Source organism: Gopherus evgoodei, chromosome 2 (assembly GCF_007399415.2).
Source record: "Gopherus evgoodei ecotype Sinaloan lineage chromosome 2, rGopEvg1_v1.p, whole genome shotgun sequence".
In the NCBI taxonomy this organism is placed as follows: Eukaryota; Metazoa; Chordata; order Testudines; family Testudinidae; genus Gopherus; species Gopherus evgoodei.
Window position 1 is genome coordinate 61,229,298 of NC_044323.1, and position 24,652 is coordinate 61,253,949.

Sequence of the window (24,652 nt, forward strand, 5' to 3'; positions counted from 1 at the left end):
AGCTTCACAGTCGTCTTCATTGTGTACCGATATTAAATTGTTTGTTTAAAACTTATACTCTGTGTGTATATATATGTGTGTGTGTATGTATATAGTTTTGTCTCATTTACCTAATCCCATTATTTACATTAATTCTTATGGGGAAATTGGATTCGCTTAACATTGTTTTGCTTAAAGTCGCATTTTTCAGGAACATAACTACAATGTTAAGTGAGGAGTTCCTGTATTACCCTCACCTGAAATGGTGATATCCACACTGGCTCATGCCATAATGATTTGTGAGCTTCCTTTAATTTCACCTCTGTCCTGGAAGACAGTCTGATTTCACAACTTTTCCTATGTCATTTCATAGCCAGATTTAAAACTGGAAAAATTATCAGTGAAAAGCTGTTTTGTTCTTAAAACTCAAGTTTAAATTCAGAGTGAGGTGCTAAATTTGGGATTTTTCCCGAACTCAGTGTTTTTCAAAGTTTGGGTCGTGACCCAGTATTGGATCACAGCATGTAAGGCACTGGGTCGCTCTAGTCAGCACTGCCAACTGTGACATTAAAAAGTCCCGTTGGCGGTGCTGCCCAGCTAAGGCAGGCTAGTGCCTACCCGTTCTGACACCGTGTTGCACCCCAGAAGTGGCCAGCAGCGGGTCCGGCTTCTAGGCAGGGGGGCCACGGGGCTCCATGTGCTGCCCCCGCCCTGAGCTGCTTGCGTGCCTCTGCCTAGGAGCTGGACCTGCTGCTTTCCACTTCCGGAGCATAGTGCTGTCCATGGTGCCAGGACAGGTGGGAAGCCTGCCTCTGCACCCTGCTGCGCTGCTGACTGGGAGCCGCTGGAGGTAACCCTGTGCCCCAGCCCTGCTCCCCAATCCCCTGCCCCAGCCCTGAGCCCCCTCCCAAACCCAGAATCCCTCCTGCACCCCAAAACTCTCATCCCCAGCCCCACCCCAGAGCCTGAGCCCTCCCCAAAACTTGGATCCCCTCCTGCATCCCAGACCTCTCATCCCCTGCCCCACCCCAGAGCGTGCACCCCCAGCCCAGAGCCATCCTTCCAAACCCGGAGCCCTTCCTGCATCCCAGACCCCTCATCCCCTGCCCCACCCCAGAGTGCCCTCCCACATCCTGAACCCCTCATTCCTGGCTGCAGCCCGCACCCCAACCCCCTGCCCCAGCCCTTAGCCTCTCCCAAACTCCTCATCCCCAGTTCCATTTGAGTCATGGGCATCAACGATTTTCTTCAACTGGGTCCCCAGAAAAAAGGTTGAAAACCGCTGCCCTAACTTATCCCTTTATTAAAAGAGAACTCCAAATGTAATATGCATATATATACAAATAGGTGTACATACTTCCGAAAAACTCCAGCTTCTAGCAAGCCAACACTTTAACTATTAGAGGAAAAGTAAGACTGAATGTGGTTTTTCATTTAAAAAACATTGGTACACAAACTGTTGAATTAACATAAGCAAATTGTAAAAACACTATAGAACTTGCTTAACCTTTGAAATGTCCTGCTTTTCAGACCTACTTTTAATCATCAAATATATCTCCTTCTTGGAAATACCACAAAAACTGTAGCGTGCACTGTGAGACTTGAATGGGCTGAAGTGGACTAATGAAACAATGAACATATATTTCTAAAGATTGTTCTGAATTTTTTAAGAACTCCATAGACTCATAAAATATCAGGGTTGGAAGGGACCTCTATACTTAGTAAATATTTAGCTGTTTATGCAAGGTATTAGGACAAAACTGCTGAAGATTTCCTTTGAGAAGCCTGTTGTAATTTCACACTTAGTTTTTTTTATATATCTGATACCATTTTTTCTTCAGATATCGAAACTGTAAGATACTTATTAGTTATTAGTTAGTTGGGAGCTTGTTGCACTGAAATTGATAGTTTTGTACTTGAGAAGAGGTGGCAATTACTTCCACTAAATGACATCATTGTTCCCAGCTTATGGTAAGGGATGCTATGAACAATAATTATTCTATACAGAATAGATTTTCACTGAAAGAGATGAGGATAATAAATGTTCAGGATGTTTAAATAGAAAATGGAAAAGCTTTGGACCTTGAAAACGCATTATGCTGACCATAAAAATGGCACAATAACTTAGGACAACAAATTTTATACTTGTAAATTACGATTTTATTTTTAACTTTCAGTTTTGGTGGTGTAGTTTGAGCTGTGACTTCTCCTACCTAGTAGGTTTGCTTTTATAAGGGCGTAGCTATCTTTTCTTTATATTGCCCTTGATCAGATGTAGAACTTCCTTTAGGACTCGCACACTAGGATCACAAGTGATATATAGTCCTCTAAGTACTGTATATTTTAATACATACTACTGTAGTAGACTTGTAGCAGCTATGCTTATTTATATTTTATTATTGCCACAGTGTCAGGTATTATACATTGATTATGGAAATTCTGAGATGCTAAATCGATCAGAAATAGTTGAGATTCCAAAGAACTTGCAATTTCCCAGCATTGCTAAAAAGTATAGACTCTGGGGACTACAGATTCCTCCTGATCAAGATTTAAATCAATTTGACCAGGTAAGTTATAGACTTATAAGTGCTTGGATGATGAACTGTGTAACAAATAAAGCCAAACTGTCTACGAAATTTTCATCCTTAGGAATCCATAGAAGCTGAATGGTGAGAGTGTCTTTACCCTTCAAGCTGAGACTCATGAGGGATAGTCTCTGTAAGACAGTCAAATCTCTCACCATTAATGAACTTTAAAAGCCAAAATGGCCATCTTAAATTATGAGTGAAGATGCTATCTAGATAGCTTGTAGGAGATAGAGGATGGTCTTGGGAGCTCTAGGTTCTGTTCCTGACTCTGTCACAAACTCTCTGACCTTGACCAAGTGACATGGTGTTCTGTCCATTTCAGTGTCCGTCTTTAATAGGAAGTAATACTTCCCTAAATCAACAGAGAAATATTCCCTGTTGGAATGGATCACAAATCCATTGATGGTTGTGAGTTGCTCAGGGATGATGATGAGGGCCACAGAAAATAAATAAATTAAATTCAGTGGAAAGAATGCTGAATTGATGGATGGAGCTAGAAAAATACCTGCCCTCTTGTCATCAGTGAGTGTGAATTTTCTTCCTCTTTGGCACTTCTGCATTCAACTGGTGGTTTAGAGGAGAATCGGGAGATCGTTGTTAATCTTATAGTTGGAGGTAATAAAGCCTCTAGTAAAGGCTTCCTAACAAATTCCATTGTAACCCACTGTTTCCAGTTACTTATAACTGTGCCAAACTTTAACTGTTAGGGCTAAATTTTTCCATATTTGCTCTCTGCCTCAGGCTGAACGTCTTCTTTTTTGGGAGTGGGAGAGGAAAGGGGGAAGGACATCAGCAAAAACAGCTTATTCAAAGAAATGGCTGAGTTAAGGGTAGTTTTTTCTCTGTTAAGTTGTTTTCAGCCACTTTGACAGGCTGCATCACATCCCATTCCTCTCAACCTTCAAACTCTGCCAGTGTTTGACACTAGCAATCAAACTAGTAACTGCAGTTCTGGCATTCCTAACTTTTGAACGCTTGATTTTTCAGTATTGACATTTCAAGATTGATATTCACAATGTAGATTTTTATATGTAATAATGTAATTACATTTGCATTCCATTTCAAGTGGTAGATATGTAGCTGATCACACATTTTGATATAATTTGCTCTGTAGTAGTGAGGACTTATTTAAATGGGAGATATTTAGTGCTGTAGTTGAACTTCAGCTATTTCATTTAAATGACTATTACCAATGTGGATAAAATGTTGACAGCTAAAATGGCAGGATAGAGGAATGGCACAACTCACATTATTATTTATAATACAGGCTTTTCCTGTATTACTGAAAGGTTAACCTTTCTATAATGGTGTTAAATATTTGGCCTGGGGTTTTCAAAATGGCCTAATGTAATTTGGTGCCCAACTTCCATTGGAAGTCTTAACTCCTCTAGGCTCCACTGAAGTCTTTAACAGGTCTGTTTGCTGATGGAAAGTTAGTTGAGTTAAGCAAAGAGAAACTGTTCACTGTGAGCAGTTGTATAACTTTTGTACATTTATTTTACAGGGGAGAAAGTTCTTATGCAGTTTAATTTTTGAAAAAGAAATAAAAATGCGACACAAAGCCACATACCAGGATGGTACCATTGTTGCCCAGGCCGAGTATGGAAAAGTGGATATTGGGGAAGAAGTGGCTAAGAAGGGGTTTGCTGAAAAATGCAAATCCCCTATAAATGCTAACAACTGTGATGAGAAAAAAATAGATGTCGCTCAGTACCAACCCTGGAATGCAAAAGTTTCAGCTCCAGCATGGGAGAACAGACCCAAACCTTCAGTATCCAACCGACTGAAAGGGCGTTTTGGTGACCAGATAGGTACCAACATGAGGAATGAAAATCATACTGGGAACCATATGCCTTTTGTGAAGTAAGACAGGGTGGGGTCTGATAGTGAGTGTGTCACTGTTTTGATATAGACTCATTACTGAGTTTGTATGTAGGAGAGGAAGGTGGGAAAAGCAAAAAGACAATAAATTTCAGCCCTTGCTAAGTGGATGTTTTGTCTCCCAAAAGCTTCCTTTACTGAAGAAAATATTTTGGAATTTTTTGTGGCTGATATGTCCAATGGTTAGTTAAGGGATAACTTTTATTATATTAAAAGTACAAGAGTACTTGTGGCATCTTAGAGACTAACAAATTTATTTGAGCATAAGCTTTCGTGGGCTACAGCCCACCACGAAAGCTTATGCTCAAATAAATTTGTTAGTCTCTAAGGTGCCACAAGTACGCCTGTTCTTTTTGCGGATACAGACTAACACGGCTGCTATTCTGAAACCTTTTATTATATTATATTGCACAAGGCAATAAATAGCTGCAGAGACTAAGCCATTTATGTGCCTTGTCTTTGCTTAATCCTAAAAGCCATTTGTTCTGCATATACTACAAAACAAGAGATGTTACTGCCATCATACAACAAACTGTAATTGGTACAGAAATATTATTAGTTTTAAAAATGCTACATTTGTCTCTTGGACTTTCTAGCAACATGATGAGTTATAAAGATAGCCTGTTCTAAATGATTAATGAATTGGGGTTTGCACTCAAAGGACTGGCTTTTTGAAACTGGGCTGTGTTTATGTACACTTGGTGTCTCTTTCTCCCACTGTATATTACTACCGAGAATTGCAAGGGAAATTTATGAATGACCTGTGGGCCTGGGTAAAAACTGGCCCTCCAGAAAGGAAGCCTGGTATGAAAATCAGGCCAAAAGTCTTTACACAATTCCCATGAGAGGTCTGTACAGAATCAGGATGGGAGACAGAATTTTTTTGGCATCCAATAGAACCAAATATAGAAGGCATGGTAAATTGTTCTCTTCCATCTCCTAATTCACTCCTCTTTCGTGTCTTCATTTTCTTTCCTCCTTTACTTTTATGTATTAAAAAAGGGAGACTCCATCCTCCTTGAGAAAGTGCTTAGCGCACAGAGTAGGAAACTCCAGCCCCCTTCAAGTTGGTCATCCAAAATCACTGGACACTTTTGAAATCTTTGCCCGATTCTCTTAATTATTGTTTTTTTCTAGCTGAAACTTGTCTTTCTTATTAAAGATGGTTTCTGCTCTGAGTCATTTCATTTGAGCTTTTATTCTCTTTAGTGTTATTACTCTTGTCTTTACTATTTTATTCATCTTCGCACTTGTGTAACAGAGAGAGAGAGAGAGAGGGTCATGCAGTGAGAGCACAGCTAATTCTCTAGATATTAACTTTCTGAAGAATGTTTGTTTTTTCCCTCCCTCCTGCTCTTGGAAGAGCTTGGGGCCTGGCTTTTAAGAGATGTGGGAGAGTCTAGAAACACTGATGAAAGTTGGGACAGTGGTTCCAAGGTAAGGGAGAAGATGATGTGGAAGGTTTAGTCGAGGATTGAAGTTGCAAGGCATTGGTCCCTGCAATAATTTTGCAAAAGAGACAACACAGATATGCATTAGATAAGTACGCACTCAGACATGTTGTTTTCACCTTATGATAGAGCGTATTGGTTACTTGTGCTGGAGCTTACCTGATTCAGTCAGTTCATGTTAATTTATCTCTATTAAAAAAAAATTCACTGTCCGAAAATGCAGAGTATAAAAGAATATCTTTTGTCTGTTGGGGAGGGGAGTACTAAAGCTATGCTCAGATGAAATAAAGTTAAGTCTTACAACTGGAAGTACTTGTGCTTACAGTGACAAGAGGTGGTGATGGTGGTCACAAATCTTTTAAAAAGACACTCATGGTATCTAGAGTTTCCAGGGCTACAATTTGCTGAAGAAGGGGAATGTGGGTGATAAAAGATGCTGCTGAGCAACTGGAAACGTTAGGCAGCAGAATAAGTAAACATCTTCTAAAAACATATATATATTTGAACTTCACTGGCTGTACGTATTTTCCTGATCTCTTCTGTCTATTTAGGAATTTTATAGAGAGCCCATCACTGATGCATCTGAAAGCATGACTTCCCCCATGTTATATTTTTGCAAGATCCCATTCTGGATCACCAGGATGTTTGTTCACATTGATGTTTGTTGGGACCATAATTTGGAATGCAGCTCAATTAGATTGATAGTAAACGGCTTCATCCCTGACTTGCTTTGAAGTAGCCAGGACTGTTTCCTAAATTTTAGAGAAGCTCAGGGTCTGGTAAACAATTCATTCTTTCTTCCTTCCTGCTGCAGCAGCATTGTCCTCCATAATGTCCAGACTGGCCTAGGGAAATGTGCACCTCCTGGCAGCAAGGAGATCCTAGCTTTCTACTTTCACCCATTCCCATGACTGTTTTTAATAATTCTCTGAATATCGCAACCTTTATTTAGTGAAGTTTTGTGTACGTATGCCGATGAAGGAAACCGAGGCGCAAAGAGGTTGTATACAAATCTGTTTGAAGACCAACGTGGGAAGGTCACACTTCTAAAGAAATGTGGCATAACTTAATCATGTATAATTGCTTATACAATAGATTTCTATTCTTGATCTGTATGACTAAGATGTTCTTGACAGTCATGATTAAAGAATTGTCGTACCATTATAAAATAAGCATCTTGATTCTGTTTAATATTCATTTATTTTTAATAGGGAAAAATTGATGGCTCGTGACTTTAATATAGGGTCAAACATCAGTTTGGCAAAATAAAACAGGATCAGAAACTGATTGAAGAGAATGAAAAGCTCAGAAACGAGAAAGAGGTTCTCCAGAAAGAGAATCAAATTCTCCTCCAAAATTATAAAGAACTAGAATCGACAATTGCATACCTGAACCATCAAGTGCAGGTATGTGAAAGTGAGGGAGATTCTCCTGGTGCCCTTGCAGTCTGAAACAGACAGGGAGGAGAACTCAGGACTTGGAGTTCAAGTGGGAGGGAGCAGGAATGTTCAGAACCAGCTTTGCTGCCCAGTAGCAGTGCCATATCCTGTGGTGAATTGCCCTCTTTAGGAGGGCAGCTGTTCTTGCCTCATCTATCCATGACTGATCAGTATGCAAAAGTTGTCACCAGTGCTTCTGTCCTCTGAAGGATACAATCAAATTGTTGTAATTCCAGGTAAGTTGGAGTAACCTTGGGTATATCTGCACTGCAGTTAAGAACCCATGATGCCAGCTGACCCTGGCTTGGGATAAGGGGTTTAATTGTGGTGTAGATGTTTGGCCCAAGCCCAGTGTCCACACCAAAATTAAACAGCCTCTGAGCCTGAGCCCTGGAAGCCTGAGTCATCTAGCGTGGGCCAGCTGGGAGTGTCTAACTGCAGTGTACACATACCCCTTAACAAACAAGGTGGCAGCCAGTAGCACGTAAGTGAAGTTATTTGAACGCCTAAAGTACAGACGAGCTCTTTTAAAGGAGATAGAATCTCTGCCTTCTGAGAGTTTTATTGGTTTTCTTCTCACTTGCTAAGCTGAAAGGTTGAGTGTCTTTTTCTTGTATTAATCATGCATAACATGAAAAGATTGTGACATAGCACTTAAGACAGGCCTTCCCTCCGCTTCCTTTCCCGTGGGTGCATGCTTGGTGGAGCAATTTAGATAACTGATTTTAAAAAATCCTCTTGATTTATATCAGTTTGAGGCTTTCTAAAACTAATTGGAAAATGATTATTATTGCAACTTTAGATTAAAATTTAATATGAACTCAACTATATATGCTGTTTGTTCTAAATGGAACTCCTAGTAGAGTATCTTTGATTTGGTAAAAGCAATAAATAAATAAATAAATACTGAATCTAAAGGACCTGATCCTGCTAATAGTTAAGCAAGTATGTAATTTACTCACAAATGTTCCTGTTGACTTTAGGTTTAATGAGCATAAGTATTTGCAGCGTCCAGGGCTAAATTGCTTTTATTAAAAACTGTACTCTTACAGACAGCCTTTGACCCTTCAAAACAAAATTTCTGTGTTAACTATGGAAAGTTGTTTTGAACTCTTTAAATACACATGCACCGAAGTTTTCAAAAATAGGCTAAAGTTAGGTGCCAAAACATGGATTTAGGAGCCTGCATGGGATTTTTAAAAGCACCTAAGTGATTTATGAGCACAAGTCCAGTTGACTTCAAACCCTGATCAAGGAGTGTAGCCTGGTATGAGTTTTTATTTTTATTGATTTGTGGAAGTATATTGGAAGAGTGGTGTTTGATTGCAGATATAGCATAGGGTATTTGCTTATCAATTGGTGTTTGCATTTGTGGTGTTCTGACAGTAAAGATGCTAATTAGGTCCTAGACTTGTTTTTTTTCAGCATCGATGAGCATTTTAAGTGTAAAATTTCTTAGTGGGAGGAAAATCTCAATAAAATCTGAAACTCTGCTAACAGTTAGGGAATGAAAGAAGTACAAAGCATCCCCCCTCAACAATTTAAGACTAAAAGGGGAAGGAAGTAAAGAACTACCAATATTTAAATACAAAAATATAATTTTTTTAAAATCATGATTTTTATCCGCCAGGTTGCATGACCATATATAGCCATTTTGTCTGTGCTGGGCACAGGCTTGTCTGTATTTAATTTCTAGTTTAAAAATCTCAATAATGCCGTGCTTTAGTATTCTAGGCTAACAATTTAACCATTGTTTATGTCCTTTGTCACCACCTCTCTCCCGCCCGCCAAAAAAATCAATAATGCAGGAAGAAAAGGAAACATCTAAGGAAACTCTTAAACATTTGGGGAAAACTCTGCAAACGTATGTAGGAACTAAAATGAGAAGTTTGGCTGCCCAGATTGAGGTTCTGAAAAACGTTAGGTATGTACAAGTTTTTTAACTGTACCAAATTACCACTGATGTATTTGTTTCTTTTAAAAGGACTGCATGCTATTTGTTCTCTCACTCAGTTTTAATTTTTGTAGTCATTATTTTATTCTGCTAGTTTCCTTTTAACAAAACTAACATGAAAAGGCATAGAGAAGTCTTTTTGACTTGCTACTACAATCCTTGACTGAAATCTGCAGCTTTCATGTCCAGCTGTCAAGGTGGTAGACTAGTTCCTGCCTTCCAGTGTTGGTTGGATAGATCTGAAGAGTTTAGTTTGGATCTTTGTATTTCTTTCTAACCATTGTAGCAAACAGCTTGAAATTCTTATTTAGTATCTTGAGGCAGGTATCAAGTATCAGAGGAGTAGCCGTGTTAGTCTGGATCTGTAAAAGCAGCAGAGAGTCCTGTGACACCTTATAGACTAACAGAGGTATTGGAGCATGAGCTTTTGTGGGATGCATCCTTCGAAATGGGTATTCACCCACAGAAGCTCATGCTCCAATACATCTGTTAGTCTATAAGGTGCCAAAGGACTCTTCGCTGCTTTGAGGCAGGTAGTTTCTTATAAAAGTTGTTCAAAAGTATGGGCACAGTGAAGTACTTTCACTGCTGATCATTGGCTAGCCATTCAGATTACACACGCCCTATCTGGAGTGGGCTTTTTAGAGCACATGCTGCTATTGTTATTCAAGCTAGCTAGATCAGAGCTAGCTCAGGTATGGCCGTGTGTGCTGCGATCACATCTTTGATTGCTGTGTAGACACAAGTCTTTCTTGTGGTTCCCTCTTTGTGTTGCCTTTTTGTTGTGTTGTGAGTTGCAAAGTGAAACAAAATGAAGCAGTATAGGGCAGCTATGGAAAGGGGCTGTGTTGGGAGAAGTCTAAGAGAGAAGTGACCATCAATTCTAGTGAGAAGAAAGTTGCTCTAGAGTGTTTAAGAGAGAAAATGGATGAGCTTTTCAAAGAGAGAGGTGTCCTGAGGTAGAAAAAAAACAAATCTAAGAAAAATAAATAGACAAAATATAAAGGGAGGGAATGAGAAAGTTCAAAGCAAGCGAGACAACCCAAGTGTAGCCTGTTATGCTATTGAATATTCAGATATAGCTGTTACTTCCTGCAATATTGTTACTTGCTGACAGATGTCATGCCATTTAATTATCTTCTTTTTTGAGATGGGATTGGGTAAGAATACCTGCAGGGACAGCAGAAATTTCACTTGACTCACTGTCATTGGATATGAAATTAAATCATGTGGCAGGTTTTTAAAAACAATTATGTGCACCACTATTGAGTAATATTGTTTCAAGCTATGAAGAAAAGTGTTTTCCAGCTAAATATTCTTGTTTAATTCTTTCTCTCCTCACCACTCAGGTGTTCACATATGAATGTTCATTTTGGAGATGACCTCTTCAGAGCTGTAAAGGAGGTTACTGAAAGATGTGTCATTGCTCCATCTTCCTTGGAAAAGTTGGAGAAGATTTGGGCAGAATATAACTTGGCTCAGGAGATGATTCAGTTGTGCAGAAATGTGGTGGGTTGGATGTTTTTTTCTCAGAGCTGTAATTTATAGCCTGTTGACAGAGTACATTAGTCTTATAAAGTGAACTCTAGTATCATGAATAGAGAATGGAAGAATCTACCTTGCCTTGGGTAACTGCAGTATTTTCCAGAAATGAAAGATTTGAATTGTTCACTTCATTTTAAAGAAGATTCAACTTTTGACACTCCCGATTTAAATTCGGCGATTGGGCATTCAGAGCCATCAGAAAATGGCATTTGAGGGTTATTGGTATGCTCCCTGCTCAGAAGGCGAGGAGGACATGGGGTACAGGTTTTAATGAGATTGCATCTTTGTTAGTCTCATTACTTCAAAGGTTCCCATAAGGGGACAGTCCAGTGCAGTCACTTGCACCCCATTGGTCTTTTGCCTGTTTTGGGGGCTCCCACTACAGAGGGACCCAGTCATCAAACTAAGAAGTTCTGTGTGCCTCCACTCACGCTCTAGCATGCCCCCTTTGGTGGTTGAGGCAAGAGAGGACCTTGGCACCTCTCTTCACCCCAGCCAACATTGCAATCAAGCACATTGATGGGGCAGTCCCACTGGGGTAATATCCCAGCTCCTGGTTTGCACTTCCCCCATGGAGGTTAGACACATGCCCCGTCTCATAAGGAGATGCCCTTGGGAGGCCCCTATGTTACCTTTTTGGATCTGGAGCCTAAATATGCAAGTTCCTGCACTGGGTATCTGCCAAAAGTTGCAGCAAGTAAATGTCTTTCCAACAGTTCCAAACTGTGCCCTCCGGGATGGGGAGAATCCCAGCCCTATGGCTGAAAATCAGGGGTTGATTTTTGGGCATTGTGAGGAAGGTGAGAAAACCTCACCAGTCTTGGCCAGTTTGTGGTATGCAGAAAGATTCCTTCCTAGCTCCAAAGTGGCGACGAGCACAGTCCACAGCAACCTAGATAAGGGAGGGAACGTGGGTTGAGTGCTAGAAACCAGCAAACAGAAGTGGCCCTGAGCACGGGGATCCTATCATGGCTGCGAATCTTGTGCCAAATCCCATGAGACCTTATGGCTTCAAATCCCACGAGACCTTAAGACCACCCTGGAAGTTCTGAGATGGCTGGCAGTCTTATGGGATCCACTCTGTGCTGTTTGCTGTCTTTGGTTGCACCATCAAAACACACTCCTTTCTAGGCTCAGGGCTCTTTTTTGTTGTTGTAACAGGAAACTAGTTTCAACTTTAATGTTGGAAATTCTTTCTCTGTCACACCCCACAAATAGTCTGAGACAGTATGCTAAATACAGGAGAGCTCTGTGCTCCCTCTCTGTGGTAGGGAGAAAAGTGTTAACTATACAGAAATGGGTGTGGTGGTCTAGTGTAGGAGAGAGCATGCCACCCAGCGTAGCCATTGGCAGCCTCTTTACGTCAGTTAACTTGATTGGAGCCATCCTGAGTCAGGGAAGTTATGTGCTTTATGGGTGATTAATGGACAGGGCAGGGTCTCAGCCTGTGAGAAAGGGGGATCCCCATCTCCATGTCACCCATGTATGGCTTCAGCATTGGGAGAAATCAGAGAGGGGAGTGATTGAAACTAGTGTCCTGTGGAGTCCTTGGGACCAGCAAGAGAAATCAATGGGGTGTATGTGTTTTGGGGACAAAGATGAGGGGATTATACTTCTGCTAGCGGGAAGCTGCTTCTACCTCAGGTACTTCTCCAAAGTTACCCTAGGGAAGGAACCATTATCCCCACAGCATTCCTCTCCCCTCCAATGTATGCACACGTTTGCTAGTTTTCCCTGCTTGCGCTCCCAAGTGGTGGCTTCTGTAGGCTTCTATAACAGGCTGCCTCTTCGGTGCTGGCTTGTGCTGCTGCATGTTCTGTAATGTTTACCTACCTCTTAATTCTACTGTAGAGGCTAAAATAATGTTTGCAAGGAGTCTTGAGTTTTTTATATGGAGAATGCTGTAATATAGCTTTATCCATCAATCTCAAAGGACTTTACAGAGCAAGTTAAGAGTATCATAAGTGCAAAGTAACTTTTGTTATTAATATATTTGTCCCTTTCTGTGTAACCTTCCTACCTGGGACTGTCACTAAGGCCAAGTTCAGTAGTTCTGCAGATAAAGTGAACCCCGAGGACTTATTGCTAGAAAATATAATTTTTTCTTATGAAATGTGAGACCAATAGACAATGTGTCATTAATTTTTTCCTAAATTTAAGAATAAGCATTTTAAGTAAGACTGTTTACTTCCCAAGCACTGTGGAATTATACTGATGCATTAGCTCATGAAATAGACTGTTAATAGAAGTGAAACAGGTCTATTTTCCTCACCATGCATGAGAAGTATTAACACTAAACAATAGTAAAAAAGAAACTGATATTTTTAAATTTTCAGTTTTTAATGATCCAGTAGGTTAATTGTAAACAACATAAAGAGATTTGTTTTAAAAAATATTTAACTTCACTCTGCATGAGTAACACCCACTACGAACACATAGTTTAACAGTAAAACAAATGAGCATGTTATAATTTGTTTATAGAGAGGTGGTCAGTAAGGAAGAGAAATAGGCAGGTTGCCAGGGCTTTGATATCCAAAGTTGTTTAAGTAGCAGCAAAGAACAAAGAGAAAGAAGAAACTTACAGGCCTAGAACAGTCTTAAGAATTCATTTTAATGACTTTTTTCCTTTGGAACATCGTTCATCCCAGATGAAGCAGCAGCAGTTGGAAACTTTTTGAGACACATGGGTTAATCAAATTTGAGCAACAGAGGACATATAAAACAAAGATCCAGGCTAAGAGTGAAACCAGCACTTGAGTGATCTGCAGAATTAATTTAAAGTCTCCCTCTCTTACCACTCCTGATTTTTGCTACAACTCATTTATGGAAAAATCGCTTAGAAAAATAAGCTGAGCAAATGCTAGAAGTGGTGAAGTGACCTGATATGTGAAGAGAATCCTTCTAGTCTCGACATGTTTGTTCTCTGTGAGATAATTGGATAAGATTGGAACTATCTGCAACAAGCCTTTAGTTTTCTGTAAAGAGGTTTTATAGTAGTCTGTTACAGCACATAGAATTGTTACATGATAAACATCATGAAGTGAAGATCTCTTCACATGGCAAATTTTTTTAAATCCTGATTCGTTCTAATTGGTATGGCATAGCATTGGGGTTCCGCTCCCTGCTTGTTGTGGATGGCTAACAATATGACAAATGCTACACACCAGTAAAGAGTTTCTTTTTACAAAGCTGTACATTGGGTCATGTTTGATCTGATGTGTCTCTAATTACATAGAATCTAGCTATCATCTTGTTTGGAATCTTGTTTGAGTGCTCTGACTATGCATTAAGGAGAACAAGAGTTGCCGAGGCGGTGTTACAAGTAGCATGAAGAGGAAAAGTCGAATAGACAGGTAATACTGTCAGGAGACAGGCAGGCCTGAGAAGAGCAGAGGACATACAAATGGGAAAGTGTGTGTTCAGGCTTGGAGCAACCTGAAGAATTAATTTAGACACCAATTACCCAGGTGACCTGGCAGCAGCTAGAGGCAGAATATTTTGCTGCTCCAGTGGAATTTGTGGCAAGTACCCCTGAAGTCTTTGGGAAGTGTAGAAGAAAGAATTTGAGTTGTAGTGACTCAATACCCAAACCACCTTTCTTAAATAAAAAAAATCTTATTGTTTTTAACAAAAGCTGTCCTGTTTTTAAAGGACATAGTGGTATTAAGACCTTTTCTAATGAATTACCTAAATTTAAAATCCATGTGTAAGTGGAATAACACACTCCATAGAGTGTTGGTTAATAAACACATGTATTGGGTTGATGAAAGTACAAGACGTGCACCTCAAAGGTTGATTAATATGCACCTAGTCATCATTACATACATCTAAGTAATGTTGATGTAAATGTTGACTTTTAATCTATCTACAGTTGAACAGATCTCAAAGTTTGAGAAATATTTGTCTGCAAAATTCTCTGATGGTTTTAGTTCCATAGGCAGTTTGAAATGAAATGTACAAAAACCCAGTGAGCCCAAATAGGCAATGGACAGAAAATTTGTTGATTATGTCTACTTTCTTATTCGGTCCATTTAACTCATTAAAACAGTTTTTATTAGCTCCTTCATGCTATGCACTAGCCTTAGGAACATTATTGATATTTCCTCAATTCTTCCTTCTCTACCTTCTCTGCTATGTGGTACTTTATCTTGTCACATCTCTAATTAGTTTGTAAGATCTTTGAGGCAAGGATCTTTTTTGGGGCCGTGGGGGGGCAGGCACGTAACAGTGTAAATAACACATGAACAAGTAAACCCAATACAGCACTGGTTTGCATGAGGAATATAGTGCTAGATGCAGGGCAAATGACATAATATGATCTTAACTCTCAGCATCTTTACTTCCCCCAGTTTTCTTAGACTGGTTTAACTAGATTCTTATGATTTTTATGTGTACAGCCTGCAGTGGGTGACTTTTGAGCCTGTACAGTAAGTATAAGTATAAGGTAAAGCAGACCTGATATGGAATAATGAGACACGCATCTAGATGCAGTTTGGCAAGTTCTTGACCCTGTTTATTATCTAGACTGGGGTTATGTACACTATGAAGGTCTGCCCTTTCCTAATGGGACTTGAGAATTACATCTCTGCGCTTAGTGCTCCATGTGGAAAGTCTCTAATTTGGTGGGTTTTGCCTCTGGTGCAAGTGAACAGGCACAAGCGACCAATTAAATGGTAGACATTTTGGGGATCCTAACACTGTTGGTCTTGAACCGTTTGTTGGTTTCTCAGACTTACTCATTATCATGGGTGGGAGAAATAAAAAAAACCCTGCATCACAGTAATATTTAACTTTTAAAAATAGGAGCCACACAAGAATGAGGATGTCAGTTAAATGGAATATTAAAAAGAACAGTCACAAGGGTATCATGCCTGCAAGCAGCATGAAGACTACTTAAAAACACCATAATAGAGGCTCAGAGTAAATATACACCCCAAATCAAAAAGGACTGGCTAAACAGTAGAGTGATGGAGGTTGTTAGAGGCAAAAAAGGAATCCTTTAAAATTTGGAAGTCAAATTCCAATGAGGTAAATACGAAGGAGCACAAACTCTGGCAGCTCAGAGCTTTGGGGCCCCCGCAGCGGAGCTTGAGAGCTCCAGTCTCCCTTCCACATACCCCCAGCGGCTGAGAGCTCTAGGCCCAAGGCTGAGGCAGAAAATGTCACAGCAGTCTCTAAAAGTCATGGAATCCTTGACAAAATCTTATCCTTAATGCTAGGTTCTAAATTACTTTTTACCACCTAAAAAGTAGATCTTGGAATCATCCTGGATAGATTTCAGAAAACTTGTGTTCAGTCGGCCCCAGAGGTCAAAAAGCCTAACAGTATGTTAGGAATTATTAGGAAAGGGATAGACAATAAAACCAAATATATCATCATTGATGGTACACCCACACTGAATATTGTGTCCGGTTCTGGTCGCCCCAACTCAAATACATATTGGAACTGGCAAAGGTTTAGAGAAGGGAAGCGAATTTATGATCAAGGATATGTAAGGGAAGACTAAAAAGTTTAGGGTTGTTCAATTTAGAAGAGAAACATGTAAGGGATGATATGATAGTGGTCTATAAAATCATGAATAATGTGGAAAAAGTGAATAGAAAAAGTGGTGTTTACCCTTTCCCACAATACAAAAACCAGAGGTGATTGGAAGAAATTAATAGGCAGCAGGTTTAGTACAAACAAGAAGTACTTTTTCGCACAATGTACAGCTAACCTTTGGAACTTGTTACCAGGTGATGTTGTGAAAGCCAAAAAGTATAACTGGGTTCAAAAATGTACTGGAGAAGTTTATGGAGGAAAGGTCCGTCAATGGCTCTGAGCCAAGTCAGGCATGCCACCCAATGCTCAGGGCGACCCTAAAGCTCTGACTATCAGAAGCCAAGAGTGGAAGACAAAGAGTGGATCATTCTATGATTGTCCATTTCTGAAGCTCTCATTTTGCCCACTGTTGGATACAGGATACTGGACAAGATGGACCACGGTCTAACCCAATGTGGCAACTCTTGTGTTCTTAGATTCGTCGGCACTAGTCCAGAGTACTATCTGATGCTTTTCTTAATCTGGTTTTATCCTCAATATAGTTACACCTTTTGCTCTGCAGTCTTGATGTTTTGAGGAATTATTTTGTGTTTTCTTAGAATTGTCTGTTTTGGATTGCAGGTTCTTCAGGGCAAGGAGTGTTTCTGTTTGTAAATTTACCTGACATTTTGCATTATTATATAAGTGTTCTGTAAGAATGAGCTCATTTGTTTTGAGGGCAAAACAATATAAAGCCTATACGATATTTCATATCCAGTTGGATATCAGTGATGCTTGTAATGATTAGGGACAGCAGTGCTCCCTAGGGTTAAAGCTTGTAAATAGAAGGCCAGAAGAGACCATTATGATCACCTTGTCTGACCTGTACAACGAGCCATAGCAAGACATGCTATCATGATTTTAAAACTTCAGGTGATGGAGAATGTACCTCATTCCTATGTAAGTTGTTCCCCAGTGGTAACCATTGTTAATTTTTTTGTCTGTTTTGTTGTCTACCTTCAGCTTCCAGCCACTGAGCTCTTTAGTTTCTTACCATAACATAGGTTTTCCAGATTTTGTTCTTCTTGGAGCTACTTTCTGAACTTTCTATTTTGTCAATAGCTTTTTTAAAAAATATGGGCTCCAGAACTTACACATTGTATAGCAGTAATGGCCTCATTAGTGCTGTATGAAGTGACAATACCACCTCTCTACTTTGAGTCAGTATTCCCCAACTTAAACATTGTCAAATACCTTATATTGAAAACTTCTATATTATGTAACAATTATTTTTATCAACCAAACGTTCAGTCTTTTCAAAAAGTGATATCAAGTTTGTTTGACGCCTATTTTCCATGAAACCATGTTGATTGACATTAATTATGTTACCATCCTTTAATTCTTAATTGATTGTGTCCCATATCTGCCTTTCCGTGATTTTGCCCATGATTGATGTCACACTATCCAACCTATAAGTACGTGTAGCATACTAGTTATCTTTTTAAAAATATTGGCTCCAGCACCTTTTGTACAGAATGGTAATGTGTTTTTACAGCAGGTTTGGAAAGCTGTGGTTTGGTTTTACATTCATATGTCTACTAGCCCAATGGAAAAATCTTTTACACTTCTGCTGATGTGGCACCTGATGGAATTATTTTAATCCTAATTCTTAATTTTTGACAAGTATGCAAGTTTATTATTTTGAGGGAATGCTACAAATGTACCATTGAGTTACACACTGAATTTCCCCATTTAATACTTATATTCTTTCTTATCTGTGTTTCTTTGTTATCTGCCCTATCCGTTTCTACAGTGAGGTTTCCCTCTTGCCTACAGTTTTTGTTGGCAGAACCAGTCCTGTCAGTTACCACGTGGGGGCTTAACTCTCTCTTCTGGAAAATTGCCCTGCATTTTGGCAAATAGCAGCGGGCAGTTTTCCAGACCACCTTCCTCCCAAACTACAGATTCTGGAAGGAAAAAACCTACTAAACTGTCAGTTTGGCTCCAGAATTTTCTTCCCTTTATTTCTTCTTGCTAGGAAGTTTTTACCATCTCTCACTTTTGGGAGGTCCTCCTTGTTTTCTGACTGCAGTGCATTGAAGACAAAGACAATGAAGACCTCTCATCACCTAGGCAACAAGAAGGAAAATGAGAAAGCAACAAAAAGCAGACAGGCCCTTTCTGGCTTTCTCACTGTTGCTACCCAGTCTCTCCCCCTCTCTCCTGGAGGGTGAAGAAGTGGTTGGGAATGGGTATTTATCATTCTGATAGTCCCCATTTTCCACAGAAATCTTGTTTCTCAGAAATGATGGAGCTGTTCTTGCATCCCTTGCTGCATCTATGGGCAGCAGGGTTAAGGTCACTAAAGAATTTTTAAAAGTATAGTAGGAACAAAAGAATGCAGACAATGGTACTGGTCCATTACTAGATGTGTATGGTAGAATTATCAATAATAATGCAGAAGAGAGAGATGTGTTCAATAAATATTTCTGTTTATAGGGACAAAACAGATGATGTAGTTATATTACATAATAACACTCTCTCCATTCCATTAGTATCTCAGGAAGATATTAAACAGCAATTACTAAATTTTATACATTTTCAAACGAGGTGGTCTGAATAACTTGCATCCAAGAGTTTTTAAAGAGCTGACTGAGGAGTTCACTGGATTGTTAATGTCGATTTTCAGTAAGTCTTGAAACACTGGGGAAGTTTCAGGAGACTGGAAGAAAGGTCCTCTTGTGCCAATATTTAAAAAGGGCAAAGGTGACAACTCAGGTAATTATACTCCTGTCAGTCAGACATTGATCTTGGGCAAGATAATGGAGCAGCTGATAAGGGTCTCTATTAACAGAGAATTAAAGAACGGTACTACGATTAATGCCAATCAACATGGGTTTATGAAAAATAGATCCTGTCAAACTAACTTGATATCTTTTTTTTGATGAGATTATAAGTTTGATTGATAAAGCAATAGTGTTGCTGTAATATATTTAGATTTCTGTAAGGTATTTGACTTGGTACTATGTGATATTTTGATTTAAAAAAACTAGAAGGAGATAAAATAAATATGGCACACATTAAATGGATTAAAAACTATCTAGCTGATATGTCTCAAAATGTCATTACAAACAGGGAATCCTCATCGAATGGGTGTTTTCTAGTGGGGTTTTGTAGGATTCAGTTCTTGGCCCTGTGCTATTTAACATTTTTATTAGTGCTCTAGAAGAAAACAAAATCATCACTGATCAAGTTTGCAGATGACCAAAAAACTGGGGGAGTGGTAAATAATGAAGAGGACTGGTTACTAACACACAGTGATCCGAATCACGTGATAAGCGGAGCAAAAGCAGAAAATATGCATTTTAATATAGCTAAATGAATACATCTAGGAACAAATGGGAGACTCTATGCTGGGAATCAGTGACTCTGGGAAAAAAAATTGCGGGGGAGGGGGGTCCCTGAACATGAGCTCCCAGTGCGATGTTGTGACCAAAAGGTCTCATGCAGTCCTTGGATGCATAAACGGGAATCTTGAGTAGGAGTCGAAATATTATTTTACATCTGTATTTGTCAAATGTATGACTGTTGCTGGAATACTTGTCCAGTTCTGGTGTCCACTTTTGAAAAACGGTGTTGATACATTTGAGAGAGTTCAGTGAAGAGCCAACAGAATAACTAAAGGCTTAGAAAACATGCCTTATAGTGAGAGACTTAAGAAGCTCAATCTGTTCATCTTACCAAAGAAAAGGTTACAAGGTGACTTGATGATAGTCTATAAGTATGTACATGGGGGGCAAATATTTAATAATGGGTTCTTCAGTCTAGTAGTGAAAGTATTATATGATGAATGGCTTGAAGTTGAAGCTAGACAAATTCAGACTGGAAATAAGGCATACATTTTTAAAGATGAGAATAATTAACATTGGAACAACTTATCAAGGGTCATGGTGGATTTTCCATCATTGATCAATTTAAATTGAAGATTGGGTGTTTTTCTAAAAGTTATGATCTAGGAATTACTTGAGGGAATTGCTATCGCCTGTGTTATACAGGAGGTCAGACTAGATCAGGGGTGGCCAACCTGAGCCTACGCAGGAGCCAGAATTTACCAAAGTACGTTGCCAAAGAGCCACAGTAATACTTCAGCAGCCCACCATCAGCTCCCCCACCCCGCTCCCAGCGCCTCCCACCCACCAACAGCCCTGCCGATCAGCACCTCCTGCTCCCTCCCCGCACCTCCCGATCAGCTCTTTCATGGCGTGCAGGAGGCTCTAGGAGGGAGGGGGGAGGAGCAAGGGCACTGCAGAGGAGGCGGCGGGAAGGGGTGGAGTGGAGGCAGGGCCTGTGTAGAGCCAGGGGTAGAGCAGTGAGCACTTCCCAAGCACATTGGAAAGTTTACGCCTGTAGCTCTAGCCCCGGAGTCGGTGCCTATGCAAGGAGTTGCATATTAATTTCTGAAGGGCCCCAGGACTAGATGATCACAGTTGTTCCTTCTGGCCTTGGAGTCTGCGAATCTTCCTGTTTGTGAAGACTTAACTGGAAGGTCTTCTAAGATATCAGTGTCCAAGGAGACTATGGTTCAAAAGTATAAATATTGAACAGAAGCAATTTAAAAAGAGGGAGATTGGTACCTTGATTGCTTCAAGGGGAAATTTTTTTACAAATTCTGAATATAACAAGATCTGGTCAAAGCTCAGTTCATGGTGCTGGGAAAAAACGCATCTAGCAGAGATCAACTAAATTCTTTCTGATCTGAGAATATTTGCAGGAGGGGTTGACTCTATGCCTTACAGCAAATGTGCTCTCAAAACATTTCAACAATCTTGATTTTCTAAGAGATAAGAAGTAATGATTAAATTAATCTCATGCACATGTCAAATGCTACTTGAGACCAGCATCTCTAATCAGGACATTCAGAGTAACTCCTTGTGATCTAAACCAAATCATGGATGCTATTACTTAGACTACCTTTTCAGCCCCTGCCTTCTGTTTCATTCTCCTTGGAGTGCTTCCTCATGTCCATTCCGTGTTAGGTGTGTGCACGCTGTGTGCCCTCTGGAGCCACACACTCATACTCATAAGGGATGTTGCTGTCCACGCACCCTCTCGATTCCTTTTTACCGCCCATGACAGTTGGTGAAACAACCGACCCTTCTTCCTTCGGTAAGGTTTTCTTCTTAGTGGTTTTCGGACTCTAACTCATCGTTCTTAGCTATCTTAGTTTAGCATATATAGTTTTTATAATTAGTATTAGTGTACATAGTTAATGAAAACAGATAGCTCTTGTTATCTGAGGGACTCCTTCGCACAAGAGGCCAGGTATATCCCAGTCTCTGGACTTCAAACCTTGTGCCTCGTGTGGCAAACCTGTGCTCATAAGTGACCCATACTCCAGCTGCTCGAAGTGCTTTGGGGAAACTCACATGAAGGACAAGTGCCAGAACTGCCATGACTTCAGACCCAGCACTAAAACAGACACATTAGGCTGAAAACTATCCTCAGGGAAGCTCCTCTCACAGTTGAGCTGCTCTGATTCAGCACCGAGCACTTTGGCGTTGGTGCGAAGTGTTCCTTGGCACCGAGCTCTTCCTGGCACTGTTCACTTGGGTACCAAGGAAGAAGCACAAAAAGCAGCGCACTGACTGAGCACTTGTCAGTGCAGAAGAAAGACAATCAGGGGAAAGGCAGCACAGTGAGACCCGTGCTGGGCCACTCTTCCACTCCTGGGCCCACGATGGCACTGTCAACTCTTGCCTAGAGTGAGTCCGGTGTGGGACCCTCTGCTGATACCTGGAAGCCACCATGGCACCAGTGGTCTGATTGTTCCATTGATGCTGGAGGCTTTCCAAGTGGCAAGGGACCTACTTTCTCTTCCAGTCCCTCCAGCTCCATTGGGACAGCTCCAGCTCCAATGTCTGGAAGCAGGAAGGAACAAGGGATGTTGGGTTCTTTCCTGGCACCCTCTAGAGGAAAACTGACCCTGATCCCAGTGTCCCAACCATCTCCAGTCTACCGTCAGTCCACAGACCCTGGCACCGCACGGTGGCAGAATTGGTACTGCTCCGCCATGTTCTCAGAGAGAGGACTATTCTGAATCCAAAGGGGAACCTTATGTGCAGCCTAAGACTCAGCACCGGTACCCAGCGTATGTACCACCAGACTTGGATACTTCTCCCCCCTCCACCACTGATAGTGGCCTTACTGGAACCCTTGGGAGGTTCCCCTGGCATCAGATGCTCCCTCCCATCAGTCCTACTCGGTGGCTTCTGAGAAGCGGACTACTGCTCCTTCTTGCTCGACACCAGACCCCGACTCCAGTGCTGATGTTCAGGAGATGGCTCAAGTGGACATCGTTGAGGCTGAGGAAGAAAAAGGAGCATCTCCTCCAGTGCAAGCCTCCTCATTTTCTCCAGATGAGGCTGTCAACGGGACCCAGTACCCTGCTTCTGCAGGGCGATTTCAGGGCCCATCAGGACCTTTTTGAAGTGGGTAGCTGGGTCTGGAAATTGAGGAGTTTAAAGAGACATCACACAGCCTTATTGGTATCCTGGCTGCAGCAGCTCCCTCCAAGATGGCCTTACCCATCAGTTAGGCTGTGATGGGACTGGTCAAGGCTGTGTGGCAAATTGCTTCTTCTTCTCCCACACTCCCAACCTCAAATTGGGCAGAGAAGAAATATTATGTCCCAGCGAGTGGATTTGAATACTTATACTCACATCGTCTTCCAGCATGCCTGGTCGTGTTTGCAGCAAATGAAAAGGATAGGTAGGGCCAGTCAAACACTACCACTAAACAAAAAGATACCAAGAAACTGGGCGTTTTTGGAAGAAAGGTTTATTCGACAGATAGCCCTCAGCTATGTATCTCTAACCAGCAAGCTTTTCTGGGGAGATATAATTATAATCTGTGGGACTCCTTGGCTATATTTAAAGACTCCTTGCGTCAAGATTCAAGGCAACAGTTCGCTGCCCTCTTGGAAGGCAGTAGGAATGTGGCCAGGACCTCTCTCCAGGCAGCTCTGGATGCAGCTGACATGGCGTGTAAGACAATGGCCTCTGCTGTCACCATGAGGCCTTGTTCATGACTCCAGTCCTCGGAGCTTCCTCATGAGGTCCAACAGCCCATCCAGGACCTCCCCTTCAAGGCTCCTCTGTATTCCTGGAGCAGACGGACACAAGATTAAAGGGCCTGAGGGCCTTAAGGGCCACCGTGCGATCCTTAGGCTGTATGCTCCATCAGGTTCCAGGACGCACTTTAGGCCTCAGCAGCCTCTTCGTTTCTTGGCACTTACAAAAGAAAAGGGAGAGGTTAAAAGTGGCGCTAACCACTCCCATCCACCTCAACCTCCCAGCTAGTGTCTCAGAGGTACTCTAGTGGGCTCAAGCATGCCTTTTGAAGATGCGCCTGGAGGCAATATACCAGTCACCACTTCAGATCCTTTCCCCATCCCTCTTCAGGGACCCTTCTTATGAGCAACTCCTTGTCCAGGAGGTGCAATCCCTCCTAAAAATGGGAGCTATGGGGGAGGTTCTGCAAGAGGAAAGAGGTTTTACTCCCAATATTTACTAATCGCAAAGGGGGCCTCTGGCCTATTCTGGACCTGTGTCGCCTCAAGAAATATCTCAAGAAACTGAGGTTCCACATGGTCTCCCTGAGTTCTATCATTCCCTCCCTGGATCCAGGAGACTGGTATGCTGCCCTTGACTTACAGGATGCATGCTTTCACATTTCTGTCTTCTGTGGCCACAGAAGATTTCACAGGTTTGTTGTGGGTTAGCACCACTATCAATTTACTGCTCTTCACTTTGGCCTATCAGTGGCCTCCCAGGTCCTCACAAAGTGTAAGGCCTTGGTAGTAGCAGCTTTCCTCAGATGGCAAGGCATCCAGGTCTGCTCGTACCTCGAGGCTTGATGACTGGCTGATCAAGGGTCGGTCACAGGCTCATGTTTAGAACAGCATCAACATGGTCCAACCCATCTTCCAAGCCCTGGGCCTGCTGATAAACTAACAAAAGTCAACTCTTGTTCCAGCTCAGAGAATAGAATTTATTGGGCGGTGCTCGACTTGACCCAAGCCAGGACTTTCCTGCCAGAGACCTGATTCCGGACTATGTCGGACCTGATATCCAATGTAAATAATCCACCTGTTTAAGACAGTTCAATTAAGACAGGTTTGCCTCATGCTACTGGAGGACATGGGAGCATGTACTTATGTGGTTCAATATGGAAGACTGTGCCTCAGGCCCCTCTAGATGTTGCTAGCATTAGTATATTCCCCAAGCAGACACCACT

General features: G+C 41.2%; 1 protein-coding gene across 1 annotated transcript in view; it reads left to right on the forward strand.

Moving 5' to 3' along the window:
- Positions 1-24,652, forward strand: part of STK31 (serine/threonine kinase 31) — a 104,184-nt gene that overhangs the window by 7,238 nt on the left and 72,294 nt on the right. Inside the window, 6 exon segments of the mRNA XM_030550784.1 lie at positions 2,388-2,546; positions 4,072-4,430; positions 7,111-7,157; positions 7,160-7,305; positions 9,147-9,262; positions 10,642-10,801. Of these exon segments, the coding sequence (XP_030406644.1) occupies positions 2,388-2,546; positions 4,072-4,430; positions 7,111-7,157; positions 7,160-7,305; positions 9,147-9,262; positions 10,642-10,801 (987 nt within the window).